General features: G+C 43.2%; 1 protein-coding gene across 1 annotated transcript in view; it reads right to left on the bottom strand.

Moving 5' to 3' along the window:
• The window catches only part of shisal1a (shisa like 1a), a 41414-nt gene that overhangs the window by 2768 nt on the left and 22180 nt on the right, over positions 1 to 16466 (bottom strand). Inside the window, exons 3-4 of the mRNA XM_080421837.1 lie at positions 4619 to 4769; positions 3714 to 3946 (exon numbers count right to left, since the gene is read on the bottom strand). Coding sequence (XP_080277963.1) covers positions 3714 to 3946; positions 4619 to 4769 — 384 coding nt within the window. The remainder of the gene's footprint in view (positions 1 to 3713; positions 3947 to 4618; positions 4770 to 16466) is intronic.

Raw genomic sequence — 16466 nt, 5'->3', positions numbered from 1 at the left:
ATAAGTCATTATAAAATGTATTATGACCAGTTATATGTTATGAGCAGATTATGAGTATCGAGAATCATGCATCCTTGACATGGACCTCATAGATAGTGTTACAGTAAATGTATATATACAATAACATGTGTATAAACTGTCTGATACCGGCAGCCACAGTAACATTACAACTTTCTGCTCATGTTTAAGTTAAAACCTACTACCTCGCAGGTGTCAGAGTCACCTCCTTTACCTTTCCATGTAATTTATAATAATGTTATTATCATTATTATTATTATTATAATTATTATGAGGATGTTATGGTGTGATCCTAAATAGCTCATCTATGACCTAGTTCAGCTGTTCCTTCTCAGCTCAGGGAAATCACACTTTTGCCACATAAGGTATTTCCTTTCTACTTTGTAGGTCAGACTTATTTGTCATCGCACTGCCAGGCCACTATGTTCATGGCAGGAGATGCATGTTTGTTCAATTCCCCAGAACATGTAGACTAGAGCAATGGTTCCCAAAGACAAGTGTGTGCCGTGAAACAAGTCCAGGTGTTTGGTTATTCCAGTTTTTTAACAAAATCCTTTATGAAATAGCTACATCAATAAATCTTTCCCCTTTGTTGCACGTTTTCAGTCCCCTACCCAAAGAGCACCTTCGCTACACTTTTTTGAACTTCTGAGCACACAGACCCAGTCCAGGTGTGCCGTGGGACAACCGCACATTATTATTGCAATATATACAACTATACAAATGGTTATATATTACATACAACTACAAAAAGTGATTAATTATTGTACAAGCTCACAACGCGTCGACACATTGTGAGCTTTACATTTTTTGGACATTCTGCATAATAAAGTTATTTTACTTGCAATTGTTTAAGTATATTTTGATGCTAATACTTTTGCACTGTTACTCAAGTAACATTTTGAATGCAGGACTTTTACTTGTGACAGTGTATTTCTACACTGTGGTATAGCTACTTTTACTCAAGTAAAATAAAATGAGCACTTCTTAACTGGTCTGAAGTAATCAACTATTTAGGACTCAGAAGAGTTCAATATTAGCAAAAGAATGCCAGCACTCATGGAAATGTCCTTCAGGTAGTTATAGTCAGATAAGGCACGGGCAACAAAACATTTTCATTTTTCTTTTTATGTTCTAAAATTGCCAATCTACAAGCCCACAACGTGCCACAATGAATTTGCAGATGGGCTATTTTTGTCAAATATGCTATAGGGCTTAATATTTTGGGATAAACGAAGGCTGTTTTCCTGTATAGCATCATTCTCATCCACAGCTATATGAGGAGTGTACATGCAACCACAGTGACACACCAGTTCTTCAGTATATCACCCTCCTCCTGTTTATTCCCACTGATATATCGTTGCTGTCTGGCAGAAACCTTTTATCGCCATATAATAACTTTGTGTTTTTTTTTCTGTAAATAACGCCCTACTCGATCCTACAGCGTCACACGAGAGCTTGTCGATATGCTATTTTTGGCTATTTTAGAATTTGAATCCTGAAAAATGACAGTTTTGGACATGAGGTTTCCACCCGACAGAGACGATGTACAGACAGTAGTGTGTGAGTGAGTGTGTGCTCATATGCTTTTTTCCTTTAGTTTGGTTCAAACAGCACTTGCTAAACGATTCTCTCAGAGAGGATTGCTTACATAGAGTACATTGCTTGCATACACAAAATGATGTGAGGACCCCCAGTGGTGGAAAGTAACTAAGTACATTTACTTAAGTACTGTACTTAAGTACATTTTTGAGGTATTTGTACTTTACTTGAGTATTTCCAATTTCCAATACTTTTACTTCTACTCCACTACATCTCAAAGGCAAATATTGTACTTTTACTCCACTACAATTATTTGAAAACTTTAGTTACTAGTTACTTTTCAGATATAAATTATGATATTATAAAAAACATACATTAACCACTTTAGCCTTATTTTATACCTAGGCTATTTGAAAATAGCCGATCTGCAAGCTCACAACGCGTCGCATTGCGACGCGTTGTGAGCTTGTAGATCTGCTATTTTCAAATATTTTAGTACTTTTACTTTTGGTACTTTAAGTACATTTTGATGCCAATACTTTTGTACTTTTACTCAAGTACATTTTTAATTCTGGACTTTTACTTGTAACAGAGTATTTTTATATTGCAGTATTGGTACTTTTACTTAAGTAAAGAATTTGAGTACTTTTTCCACCACTGGGGACCCCACTGGAAGAGCTACACAGTAGATGGACTGATCGACACTGACAGGGTTGATGCTGCTTCACGCTGAGAGACTGACAAGCAATTGGTTCAAACAAGAACATGAACTTCACTACCACAAAGAACGATTTCTGAGAAAAGAGAGAGGCAGAGGGTGTGTGTGTGTGTGTGTGTGTGTGTGTGTGTGTGTGTGTGTGTGTGCGCGTGTGTGTGTGTGTGTGTGTGTGTGTGTGAGAGAATGTTTCTGACATTCAGCCTTTTAAGAATCGCGTGCATGCACGTGCACGCACAGGCATTCCTGAATAGGAACACAATCAATATTCACCTCAGCAGACTCCTCTGGCTTCAACTGTGATGGCATCAAAGCCTGCTTATAATACACACTGAATTCCACTGCGCTCTCTCTCTCTCTCTCTCTCTCTCTCTCTCTCTCTCTCTCTCTGTCTGTCTCTCTACAGTACATCTGTGTGAGAGAGAGAGACAGAGAGAGAGAGAGACATGTCACGGTCTGAAGAGCGTAGGATTGGACTGTGATCAGCTCTGTGTGTCCGATAATCCCCCCATCTGGTCCTTGGTCTGCCCTGTGGCCTCCTCCCAGCTGAACGTGCCCCAAGGAGGACCTGCCAGGACCACCTTGTCTGGCTGACTGGCTCCTTTCCACATAACAGAGCAGTGGCTCTACTCCGAGTCTCTCCTGAGTGACTGAAACTTCTCACCCTGTACCCTAAGGGAGATGCCACCCACCCTCCTGAGAAAACTGATGTTGGCCACTTGTGTGCATAGTAGTGATGAGCGGGCCGACCCGTAACCCGCGGGTCCCGTGGGTCAACCCGCGGCGTGGGTGGTCGAGTCAGGATTTCAGAGGCAATTATGCGGTCTGCGGGTGAGCGGGTCAGCCGCTCTCACACGCAAAAAAAAAAAAATCACATGCTCTTGTTTTGTCTTTATTCCTAATAAGAATAAGAATAATAACAATAAAACAGTTTGAATACACTTGGGGTGTATACTTGAAGATTATTTTCTAGCCTTCATGATTTTTACAGAATCATAGGTACATAGATTTCGTGGGGCAGGTTGAGGCGGGTTGGGTTCCGTGGCGGGGCGGGGCGGGGCGGGTCATGAAAAAACCCGACCCGCACATCACTAGTGCGTAGTCTTGTTCTTTCGGTCATGACCCTCATTCTGTGACCGTATACCTGAGAGTAGGATCAGAGATTGATCGCATCGCAACGCATTGTAAGCTTGTAGATCTGCTATTTTCGAAAGGATTTTCATACATTTGAAAACTTGAAAATGGGGCATTCTGCATAATGAGTACTTTTATTTTTGGCACTTTAAATATATTTTGATGGCAATACTTTTGTACTTACTCAAATACATTTTGAATTCCAGACTTTTACTCCTCTCTCACTTCTATATTGCAGTATTGATACTTTTACTTAAGAAAAACATTTGAGTACTTTTTCCACCACTGATTGAGTCCCACTCACCATGCTGTGCAGGCTTGCTGTGTGTGCTGTGATGTGGGGCTGTGCTGTAGACTGTCTCCCCTCAGACTGAGTCGTTGCTGCTGCTGTTTGACTAGCTGCTGGCGGGGGGGTTGCTGGAGGTGCTGGTGGGGTCCGAGGGGGCCCGAGCCAGCCAGGCCCCCCAGGGGGGAGAGAGGGACCCGCGCCGCACCGGGGCTCGCAGCGGCGTGGTGCTGCCTCCACTGGCTCCGTGCCTGTGGGCGAGGCAGAGGATGGACAGAGGGAAGAGAAAGACAAAGACACAGAGAGAAAGTGATAGAGACAGAGAGAGAGAGAGACAGAGACACAGAGAGAGATAGAGACAGAGACAAACATGAGAGAGAGAGAGAGAGAGAGAGACACACACACACACACACACACACACACACACACACACACACACACACACACACACAGAGAGACACACACAGAGAGAGAGACACACACACAGAGAGAGAGAGAGAGAGAGAGAGAGAGAGAGAGAGAGAGAGAGAGAGAGAGAGAGAGAGAGAGAGAGAGAGAGAGAGAGAGAGAGAGAGAGAGAGAGAGAGAGAGAGAGAGAGAGAGAGAGAGAGAGAGAGAGAGAGAGAGAGAGAGAGAGAGAGAGAGAGAGAGACACACACAGAGAGAGACACACACAGAGAGAGACACACACAGAGAGAGACACACACAGAGAGAGACACACACAGAGAGAGACACAGAGAGAGAGACAGATTATTATTATTATTATTTAGCCCGGATCCAGCTGTCCAGTCCATTGAGAGTCACTGTTACATATAGAGTACAGTACTCTGTTATGTTACATATAGATTACAGTACTCTGGTATGTTTTTGTGACATATTTCAGAATGAAAAGGAAAGCGTCCCAGTGGCTTACAGTGCAGTACCTGTTTGAGCCAGCGGCCTCCCAGCCCCCACTTCTCCAGGTACACCCTGCACAGCTCGTAGTTCATGGCTGAATAGTAGAGGAAGTCCAGAGCGAGCAGCACCATGACCAAGAAACCATACACCCACACACCTATCAGAGCCGTGTAGTTACTGTGTGGGAGGAAAGAGACACAGAAAGAGAGACAGACACAGACACGGAGACAGAGACAGAGACAGAGACAGACACAGACACAGACAGAGTGATAGGATCAGAGAAAAAACACATTGCTCGACATGTCCCATATGGTGGGGTTTAAATCCTCAGAATTTAGTATTTTTCTCCACACAAAATGCGAAAGGGTCTTTTTCTTTATTCTGTTTTTGCCCTCATTTACACACGGCATTATGTTTCCGTTTGATCCACCAGAGTAGGCTCTGTGCATTATTGTAGTTCCCTTTTCCAGAAGGTGGCTTTCCCAATTGCTGTTCCAGGTCAGTTTGTCATAGCTTCATTTGGTTGGCTCAGCAGCAGATTTGAATCAGAAACACACGACGCCTTCATATGTGTTTGAGGTTCAACTCTGGCAGCTGAGCCAACCAAATGAAGCTATAAGATACTGACCCGGAGCAGGAGACGGGAATGGCAGCACCTTCTGGACAAGGATACTTCCTCATTGGCTAGTGCTGCATTTAGTGAGGCTTTGATTGGCATTCAGTGTGATGTCACTCCTCGTCTGGGTTGCGTGCCATGTGTCAGACCTGTTTTCAGGGAGAGTTATGGTCATTCCAGACGGGAAGCGGCCGACGCGCATATGTAATTCATTTTCAATGAGAGGCGGGTGATTATTTGGGACGCGCGGAGATGTTGAGGGGCGGGTGAGGCGAGCGTGATATTCTCGCTCTCGTGCTCGCTTATGCACACGTGCGCCGGTGGCAAGAGCTGGGTTGCGGTCAGCTTTTTCCCCCCCCGCCAGGCACTGGAGGACAAAAAACAATAATGATCGCGGTGCGATCCCCGCTGATCCGAGCGAGAACCCCCGCGTCAACCGCTCCCCATCTGTAACGACCCTTAGTCGGCAGACCAGATTTGAGTTTTACTTTAATGCCCTGGAGAGTACAAGAAACTAACAGGGTTTTCATGGTTAAGCTTTAAAAATACATAAACCAAACAAACAAAAAACATGATATTGGGGGTTTTATGACCTCAAATACACCTAAAAAATCTTTTTTCTGTGGTCTGGGGTCTGGGGTTTTCTGAATAATTAGGCTGAAAAGTAATCTGAGCTTGGCCCTTCGACAGTGAGGTCACAGTCGATTAATCCCGCCCACTCTCCTCCTCGCCCCTCCCCTCCCCTATCCTTTCCTTTGGGGGGGGCGGAGCAGAGGCGATGACAGGCAAAATCCCTCACCAGTGACACCCGCAGGCAAAGATTTCTTTTTTCATTGCAGTTGAAAAGGCTTTAGAAATGTGAGAGAAAAACACCTGCCATGGATCAATGGAGTGGAATTTTTTGTTAAAACTTTCTATACACGTTTGAAGGACCATGACAAAGACTTTTAATGTGTGGTAAAACTGAACGTCATGAAACCTTTAAAGGCATAGTAAGTAACTTTCCCCGGTGTTTACGTAACAAAACAATACTTACATGTTTTACCCATCATTTCCCGCTATACCAGCAGTAGTGCGGTGGTGTTTACCTGCAGAAACACACCTCTCCCCTCTCGCTGCTCCCCTCTCGCTGTATTTGGGTGTTTTGAGTTTTGACAGTTTGTTTTGGTAGACGGGGATGTTATTGGGCAATCAAAACAAACAGTGAAAACTCCTCCACTACATCTCTGAGGTAAATATTGTACCGCCGTTCTCCAGAGCGCTGCAAGCCAAGCAACACCTCTGGGGGCCAAAGCAATCAGCCTGTTCCAAACAGGCACAAGCTCCGAACAGCCACACCCAGAATGGGACTAATTAATAGCAAATGAATAGCTAATTAACTACTAGGCTAATCAATTATTAATTCTACTGAAAAACAATGTTCCGAGCTGGCTGAAGCAATCAGAGTTAACAAAACCCAATAACAACCCAACTGCAGCTTTTCTCCTTGCTGCTGTATCGATGTGAAGGTGAGTCCTGTGTGTGTGTGTGTGTGTGTGTGTGTGTGTGTGTGTGTGTGTGTGTGTGTGTGTGTGTGTGTGTGTGTGTGTGTGTGTGTGTGTGTGTGTGTGTGTGTGTGTGTGTGTGTGTCAGAGAGAGAGGTGGGGAAAGAAAGTAGCAAGATAAGACAGAAGTTACAGTAGGATGCATGATTTGGAGAAAGTTTGTAATCCTCCAATAGAGAGGGAGAGACAGACAGACAGAGAAACACAGAGGAAGAGGCAGTCTGACTGTCTGTCTGTCTGTCCGTGCTGGTGGGAATAGACCCTAATGCTTCCGCGCTTTAAATCAATTGGGCTAATTAGTGGGAGGGCCGCGCGTCTCCAGACAGTCCAGAGCGGGTAATTGGATTTCACTGGCAACACAGATAGACTTGGCAGCAGGATAAAGGAGAGATGGACAGACTGGAGGAGAATGGAAGATCGACAGAGAGGAAGAGGGGGCGGGGGCGTCAAATAGAGAGAGAGAGAGAGAGAGGGAGGGGGAAGAGAAGATGCATTTGTAAAGAAAACAACAGGGGGGGACATTTTCTTAACCACTTAAGCCCTATGTACTTCTTCGTACCAACACAGTGAAAATAGCAGATTTACTGTTCAAGCTCACAACACATGACTCTCTAATCCATGCCTTTGCATTTGGGGGTATCAAAAGGAGAGGCATGGATCTCCCCCGATCAAATCAAACCCTGGATGTATCAGAACTGAGAGAATAACAGCAAGAGGTGGATAGGAGGGAGACCTATTCATGACCATATCTGACTGCTGCTGAATGTAGTTGGCACCTTTATTTTTCTGCCTGTACTTGCACAAGAGACTGTGATATTCTGCCTCATTTATTTCCGACCATGCACCTTATGCATATCTGGCATTGTGCCTTGTTATCTACTCTAACTTTGTTTTCTGTGATTTTTCATTTCTGAAACCTCAAAGCGTTGGGAGCCTGTAAGAAAACAAATTTCACCCACACTTCTACCGCTGTAAACTTGTGACGTGACAGTTAACTTGAAGATAACAATAGATTTTTTTCTTTTTTCTTTTGATCAACTAGTTCAAAGGTTTAATCTGCCTGGAAATAACATTTCGGTACATAGCTGTGCAGCTTTGAAAATAGAAGACCTTTACTACATTTCCTTCACTGCCAGTGGCACCCCTATTGATTTTGGATATAGTCGCTGTCGGGCAGAAACCTTTTATCTCCATATTTCAAAGGTTTTATGTGGGGAGAACAAAAAACTTAAACATTTAAAGACAGATTGGGAGAACATTAAACAGCAAATGTTTGTGTTTTTTCGTCATTTAATGCCCTACTTTGTTGTACAAGAGGGTCATGCAAAAGTAGTGAAAATGCTTGTAGAACGGCTATTTTCACAATTTCTGAAAGTTTTTGTTCCATTTCCTGAAACGTAACGGTTTTCGGATGGAGAAAGGAATCATTTGTTTGTATTATTCTCTCCTCAAATTGTGCAAGATGTGATTTAATTCAAATGATTACATCCGACTTACTGGACCAGAATTTCTTTTGCCAGAATGTTGATCCATTGTGTTAAATATTCTCCTGCGATGCTTTCTCACTTGTTTTAGTTCTGTTCTAGAATTAAGCTGTACTGGACAAATATCTTTGAAGTCTTAACTAACATAATTACTGTATGCCCCCTTGTGGCTCTTTTTGGTTTGCTACCAGTAAATAACAATAAACCTAGATATAAACAGAATGTCATGGCTTTTAGCAACCGTGACCTTTTACTTAAAAAGATACAAAAAATAGTTTTACATTGGAGGGGAAACAGAATTTCATCACTGTCGGGCCAAAACCTTGTATCTCCATGTTTCAACTTTTTATATATTTTTTCATAAAATGAATGCCCTACTTCATCATAAGTGTCGCACAAAAGTAGTGAAAATAGCAGATCTACAAGCTCACAACGTGTCGCATGGCTGATCGTCTATTTTCACTATTTAAAAAAATATGTATAATAATAATAAAACATTTAACAGTTTTGGACATACAAGGTTGCCACCTGACAGCAACAATATCCTATCCACAGACACTCCCATCCCATCCCATCCCATCCCATCCCAAATAAAACTCTTCCAAACTGATCACTGGCATTTGTTCATTTTCAGGCCAACAAGTAAGTCATTAAATGGAATCCAGCAGCCAAAGATCAAAAGCTGCTCTCACATCAAAGAAAATAAATGAACTCTCCAATGTTCTTAAGTCCCCCCAGGCCAAAACGTCAGCCAGAGGAAAGAGCATTAATTGGTGAACTTGTAGAGTTCGTCTCTGGAGTTTAACTGATCTGAGTGCAACTTTTTTACCTCTGACCTGGGTGTTGGCTTACATGACAACTATTTGCACCACAGGGTAGTAGGAACCTATGGAAAAGCACATCCATCTAGTATCTCAGTGGTGGGCAAAGTACTCAGCCCCAGTACTTGAGTCAAAGAAATGAATAGATATACTCCTGGTCAGATATTACTCTCAACTGTGAACAAGAAAACGTTGCTCAGTCAAATTTGTAATTGGGTTTTATAATACTTAAGTATTAAAAAGTATATGCTTTAAAAAATACTTAAGTATTTTGTAAAACATGGACACATCATGAGCTTGTATTCTCACTATTTTGTGTAGTTAATTCACAATCTTTTTCCCTGCACACTTTGAGAACCACTGACAGGTGGACATAGGTCAGAAAGAACAGAACAAATCACAAACAGCGGACGGATGGACGGATGGACGGACGGACGGACGGACAGACAGACAGACAGACAGACAGACAGACAGGCCAATGTATAGACCAGTTGCTCAATAAAAATGGCAAGCAGACAGACAGATAAACAGCAGGCAGCAGATATAAATGTACCATTAGTGTTGCTACGCCATCTGCTTGCCAGTGAGCCGTGACAAAGTCTTTAGCGTGTAATAACGTTTGTACTATACACTTAAAGCTTAGCACTGAACTGCTTTACACACAGTAAAATCCTCAGCGCTAATTTTGAGGCTTTAACTTTTATGTCTGAACAGGGATTGGAACATGGGTCTCCCGCATAAGAAACCTTTTAATCCACGGGTCTTCAAAGTGTTTCAGGCCAAGGACCCCTTAGCTGAGAAAGAGATGAAGCAGGGACCCCCTCTACAAAACATTGTGTTGTAGAGCGTTTTCATAAAGAGATTCATAGACTTGTTTGACAGCTCCTCAGTGTTGTGTACATTAAAGTTTTTTTTGTTTGTTTATACACCATCTTTTCTATTAACATGTTGGATTCATGTTAATGTGCATTATCATTAAGAAAAAGAATAAACCCGCACACTCATCTGCTCCAATGTAAATTTATTGACAACGTTTCGAGCCAAGGCTCTTCATCAAAACTCAAGGGTCAAACTCAAGAAGTGTGTACCTCACCCACTTATAAATAGACACCCACAGGTCACGTTATCAATCAGTGGGTGGAACAACACCACAGGGTAATCAGATAGAGAAAAAATCTAATAGATACATAGAGTTTGACCCGATGAAGAGCCTTGGCTCGAAACGTTGTCAATAAATTTACATTGGAGCAGATGAGTGTGCGGGTTTATTATTTTTCTTAATGTTACTTTCCAACCCAGCACCTCAACAAAGTGATGTGCGTATTCTATTCGTTTTTTATTGTGCATTGTCAGACATTTAACTTAAACCCTCAATACTTTGTAAACTTGACCTTTCGCTCTGTTCTTGGTCTTCTCTTTTCCTCCTCTTATCTACACCAAACCAGCCGATCTCCAAGCTGAGAGCTGTTGAAGACCCATGTGTTAATCATTCAAATAAATGGATGTGCATCTTAACACATCGGGTGCCAAACACGGTCTGAACCGTGTTTGCGCAGAGTAGCGGTCCGGTGCCGAACACGGTCCAGACCGTGAAATATGTCTTTTTGTTTTTTTCATTTTTCTCCACACGGGCGGGGCTAGAGCAGCTCTGGGAGTACCCATTGTGATCTTGAGAAGGATAGGCCAGATAGATCACCGGAAAAAAAAAACATGGCTGCCATCCACTTCCTGTCTATTTCCTTCTTTAAAACACCTATATCTCCGAATCTGTTTCCGGTGGGGAAAACCGGTCATGCGCGATGCGCGATCCCCCCCCATTGTAACTCGCGAGTGAAATGTTATCGTTCCAGGCTGTAGCCAGGGTCATCGCGCAACATGAATGGATGTTTTTTTTTACATGGATTTGCTCCTCGTGGAGTCTAGAGCTTTAAACAGCAAAGCGCAGTCAATGGGGAGAATGCTGGCACCCAACGTAAGTTGTTATGAAAAAATGCTGGCACCTGATGTGTTAAACTCTTGAGTTTAAGATGCAGTTGAATTAACACTGAACACAAAGTTGAATTAACACTGAAGATTTTAGACTGTGTGTGTCTCTCTCTCCTAGTGGACTGTGCCAAACGTTTGAAGTGTGAAATAGACTTTTTTCACGCTTCTAGTTCTCTCCACTTACAGTTACACTGCAGCTCCTCTCTAGTGCTTATACAATCCAGCTCCACATCGATTCGTTAAGCCGACCGACCCAATGCCTGCAGTACACTTTCAATTATTGATTGATTTGTCCCCTAGCACCTGGGTAACCAAGGCCTTGGTAACACTGATGCACTTTGACAAGGCTAGATGACGACGTTCAAGGAAATGCATTCGCGTCACGATATGAGACAAGAGTTCCAAGTGCAGAACCACACAAGCAGGCAGGCAGATCAAGTTCAATGATGGTTTATTGACAGAAACTCACTGTACTAGCTTGCAATAAAGCACGACGTACTGTACAAGGGCAGGAACACAAGGACACCAACTATAAACTAGCAAGTCAGCACTGAATAGAGTACAGAAGTCCTGACGTCACTCGTTCATCCCCTGGGTCGCGGAAGTAATTTCTCTATGGAGAATAACATCGTGTCATCTTAGAATCGTCTCATATAAGAATTGTGGTCCCAAAATAAACAAACTGTTTCGGCGATATTGTCAGGGAGGTGGCTCTGTATCGTTTATGATAGTCAGTCACTCATATTTGAAGGGAAAAAAAGCGATGTAGGTAGGATTATGTAAATTACATCAGGCTTCCGTGCTCTATACAGGGAGGTTTAAATAGACACAGGGATAACCAGACACAGGTGAACACAACTGACAATCAACACAGGGATAGGCAAGGACACTAACAGGACACAGGTAGAGAAAACTATTAATCACAGAGAGGTGAGACAACACAGGTAACAGTAACAGTATGCCTTACAACACTTATTTGGTTACATTAGCTCTCACATTAGCAACACTCTCAAGAGTAACATTAACACCAAGAATTATTGTTTAGAAAATGAATCGAAGAGCAAAAGTTCAAAACTGTTGGAAAAAAAAGAAAGCAGAAATTGAGCCTTCACCACAGGCCTAGCCCTTTCCTGAACCTCTTGTCAGCACAAGCTCCTTTGATCTTAAAGGGAAACTTCGCCGATTTTGCTGCCCATAGCGTCAAATTACGTTTTCCGCAGCTTCTCACCTTATGTCCGCACTACATGACTGCAGGTGACTACAGGTGTAGTTCAAATCCAAACCAACCCCCTTAGCTCAAAGGACCGGCCCCGAAGGTGTCACCGTAACATTGTTCAACCTTCTTTCCCCACTCGACCACTCCCATTAGCTACCTCACATGTGTACTATCATGGCGTCTGCAAACATATCAGAGTTATACTTTAGTACCCGGACCCACACGCAGATGCGGACAGTGAGGAGCAACAACCCGTCGGGGATGTTTCCTAGTGGAACTGACAGAATGTACACGGACCGTGGACGGTGGACGCTTGTCTCTCGAGTAAGTAAACATGCTGTAAAGTTGCCACTATCACTATAATCTCATGTTGTATCCCTCGGGTAGACTAAACTAGCTTGTGGAGCCGTGGCGTGAACGGAACGTTTGTTATTGTTGACTTGCCTGTAGCCACGGAAACCCATGTCTTTTTTTGGGAACATGACTGTCATGGCGGAACTTCAACCTGGTTTTGGCACTTTCTCCATTCACAACCCTTTCATCTACATAAACGTTCATATTTCAAATATAAAGTTCTTACCCCGTGGCCACAGATGTTACAATTGGAATCGGATGGGTCTAAGTACCTGTATCTTCCGTATTTTTCAATAAAAAAACATTTAAATCCGAATGGTGGCCATTTTCTCTTAGATGTATAATGTGTCAGAGTGCAATATACATCCCAACCGATAGGGTCGCGTAATTGAAAGCATAAGGAGAAAATGGCCACCGATTGGATTAAAATGCTTTTTATTAAACAATACGGAAGATACTGGTACTTAGACCCACCTGATTCAAATTGTAACATCCGTGGCATGGGGTCAGCACTTTATATTTGAAATATGAACGTTTATGAACGTTTATGTAGATGTACGGTCGGTACATGTAGAAAGTGCAAACACCAGGTTGAAGCTCCGCCATGACTGACATGTTTCAGAGCTACTCAGTACATGACGACGTCAGGTCCCGAAAATAGCAGATCTACAAGCTCACAACGCGTCGCGGACTCGACACTTTGTGAGCTTGTAGGTCTGCTATTTTTGGTGCGCATGCAACTAAGAATAAATTAGGTATCACGTCGGATGATATCCATGTAAACTAAATGTTACGTGTATGGGTTTGGGGAGACTGTATGTTTATGGGGAGACTCTGCTGAGACTCTGCTGCTCTCTGTCACTCACTCTCAGGTCCAGCCCATTCACTCAACTCAACTCCGCCTCTCACCACCGGTTGGTCCTTCCCCTCATCACTCCACCAATCACCTCCATCGTCATCATATATAAAGCACCTGTGACGGCGGCCATCTTTCTCTCTTCCCCACCATGCTTCCAGCAGCTCATTTGTTTGCTCCATGTATTGTCCTAACTAATTCACCTCCAGTCTTATAAAGACTTTCTGACCTTTTGCCAAACGTTTAGTACAGGGGGGGGGCAGTTTAGCTCTGGGGTACCCTGTACATATTGCACGTAGGTAAGTCCAGTGTTTAATCCCACTAGTCTAGAGGTGAGTGCCACCCATTGTATTTTCTGTTCTTTGTTAGAGTAGGAAGGATTTGTTTCTCTTGTGAGTAAGTAGTATCTTTATTTTGTTTAGACTGAGTTTTGGTTTTACTACATTCTTTCCTTTGGCACCACCTGACCCTCCCTGTATTGTTGACTTGGCATTCATTTACTTTTTGTCCATTTAGTTTGTTAATAAACAACTTTTCAGTTAACCTCAACTTCTGTCTGTCTCAATTATATAATTTGGGTATATGTTACCGTCCCTTCCTCCTGGACCACCATCTGGGACGTAACATTTGGGGGCTCGTCCGGGATCCTCATGATCCCAAAATATAATACCCTGATTACATAATTGAGACTCTAACGACAGATGGATGTTGTGAATTGTGAAGTTTTTTATAACAGTGTTATTACATAGTCATGATTGACATCAAAGCGTTTCTTGATCAGCCAACGTTTGAACAGTTCAACCTATTTTTGAAAGATGATTTGCTTGCCCTGGCAGCGTATTTTAATATTCCCATCTTAAAGCCAATACTTAAGCCAGAGGTTAGGATTTCAGTTTTGGAGAAACTTATTGAGTTAGAGATTTTGACTGTTCCTCCACCTACTCCTGCAGAGCAGGTAGAAGGTGTTGTCGAACATGGGTCACCTGAAAAAGCTCCACCAGGTGGAGACCAGGAGGAGCCTGAGGTTCCTGTGTCGCCTACATTGTCCACTCGATCAAGTGTTTCTAGTGACAAGGCTAGGATAAAAGTTCGTATTGCCCGCCTTCAGGTGGAAGCTCAGGAAAGAGCTACGAATGCGGAGTATGATCACAAATTAGAATTAAGGCGGTTAGAAATTGACGCTGAGAAGGAAGTTAAATTGAAGCAACTTGACGTTGAGATGCAAAAAGTTAAACAGTTTTCTTCTCAATCTGTACCAACCCGCCCCTTTGATGTAGCGAAAAATGTTGCTTTGGTACCCCCCTTCCGGGAGTCAGAGGTTGACTCTTATTTCAGTGTCTTCGAGCGCATTGCGCAATCTTTAAAGTGGCCTAACGATGTTTGGCCAGTTTTGCTTCAGTGCAAATTGAGTGGAAAAGCTCAAGAAGTAGTTTCCTCTCTGTCATTAGAGGATGCATTACAGTACGAAAAAATTAAGGGTGCCGTTTTACGTGCTTATGAATTAGTGCCTGAGGCATACCGACAGAAATTTAGGAACCACAAAAAGGCCAGTGGTCAGTCCTATGTGGAATTTGCAAGGGAGACAGGAGTTTTGTTCGACAAATGGTGCGTTGCCACTAAAGTACAGGACTTTGATTCTCTCCGTGAGCTGATCCTGTTGGAAGAATTTAAAAATTCAATGCCAGAAAAGATAGTCACTTATCTAAATGAGAGAAAGGTGTCAGACTTGCAACAGGCAGCCATTCATGCTGATGAGTTTGTCCTCACCCATAAGCAGGTGTTTGGGCCTTATCAAGCAGCCAAGCCCTCTGTGTTTAAGTCTGTGAAAACAGATCAAGGTTTCTCACAGCCTGAAAAAGCAAAAGGAGAATTCTCATCCTCAAAGGAAGAACGTGAGTGTTACTATTGCCGTAGAAAAGGCCATCTAATTTCTGATTGTTTAACGTTAAAGAGGAAACAATCGCCTGGTTTTTCATCTGGCCCTTCGCAAACAAAACCTGTGAGTTTGATTAAGACTATCTCAGGGTCCCGCACGGGGGCTCCTCCCCCTCAGCAAAGTGCACAAGATGATTGTTTCAAACCTTTCATTTTTAAGGGGTTAGTCTCTCTAACTGGGGATCCTAAAGACCAGAAGCCAGTTAGGATATTGAGGGATACTGGTGGGTCACAATCGTTTATCCTTGCTGATGTACTGTCACTGTCTGAGAGTTCCTCCTGCCAGTCTAATGCAATAGTGCAAGGTATTGAAATGGGATTTGTTCCAGTACCACTGCATAGAGTCCACGTACACTCTGAATTGGTGAGTGGATTTTTCAAAGTGGCTGTCCGCAATGCTTTGCCTGTGAGGGGTGTAGACTTCATAATGTCTAATGACATTGCAGGTGGTAAAGTAGTGCCAGTACCAGAGGTGATAGACAAGCCAACCATTGACTCGGTGTCTGATGAAGTGTTCCAGCAGTACCCTGATGTGTTTCCGGCATGTGTAGTTACTAGAGCTCAGAGAAAGAAATTTGGCGTTGATTTGTCTGAGTCTTTCCTAGGTTCAGACACAGGGGAGGCCTTGGTAGAAAAAACAAAGACCACAGTTAATGTAGAACCTGAAGGTGTGGGAGTGCAAGATGCTCATGATTTAAACCTGCCGGTTGACCGTGCACAGTACATGGTAGAGCAACAGGGTGACAGTACCCTTGCCAAGTGTTTGGCCTCTGTTCTAGGCAAAGAGGAAGCAAAAGCCAAGAAGGTGGCATACTATCTTGAAGATGGTATGCTAATGCGCGCCTGGTCTAATCCTGCTGCAGAGGGGTTGGATTGGGGCACATGCCACCAGCTGGTGGTACCTCAACAGTATCGACAAAAGGTGCTGTCCTTGGCTCATGACCATCCCTGGTCCGGTCATCTTGGTGTAACCAAGACATATGACCGGGTCCTGAAGAACTTCTTCTGGCCTAGACTGAAACATGATGTTGCTCAGTACTGTCGTGCATGCCATGCTTGTCA

Source organism: Gymnoscopelus braueri (assembly GCF_963280865.1).
Source record: "Gymnoscopelus braueri genome assembly, chromosome: 23".
Lineage (NCBI taxonomy): Eukaryota > Metazoa > Chordata > Actinopteri > Myctophiformes > Myctophidae > Gymnoscopelus > Gymnoscopelus braueri.
This window is presented reverse-complemented; position numbering and strand designations above follow the sequence as displayed.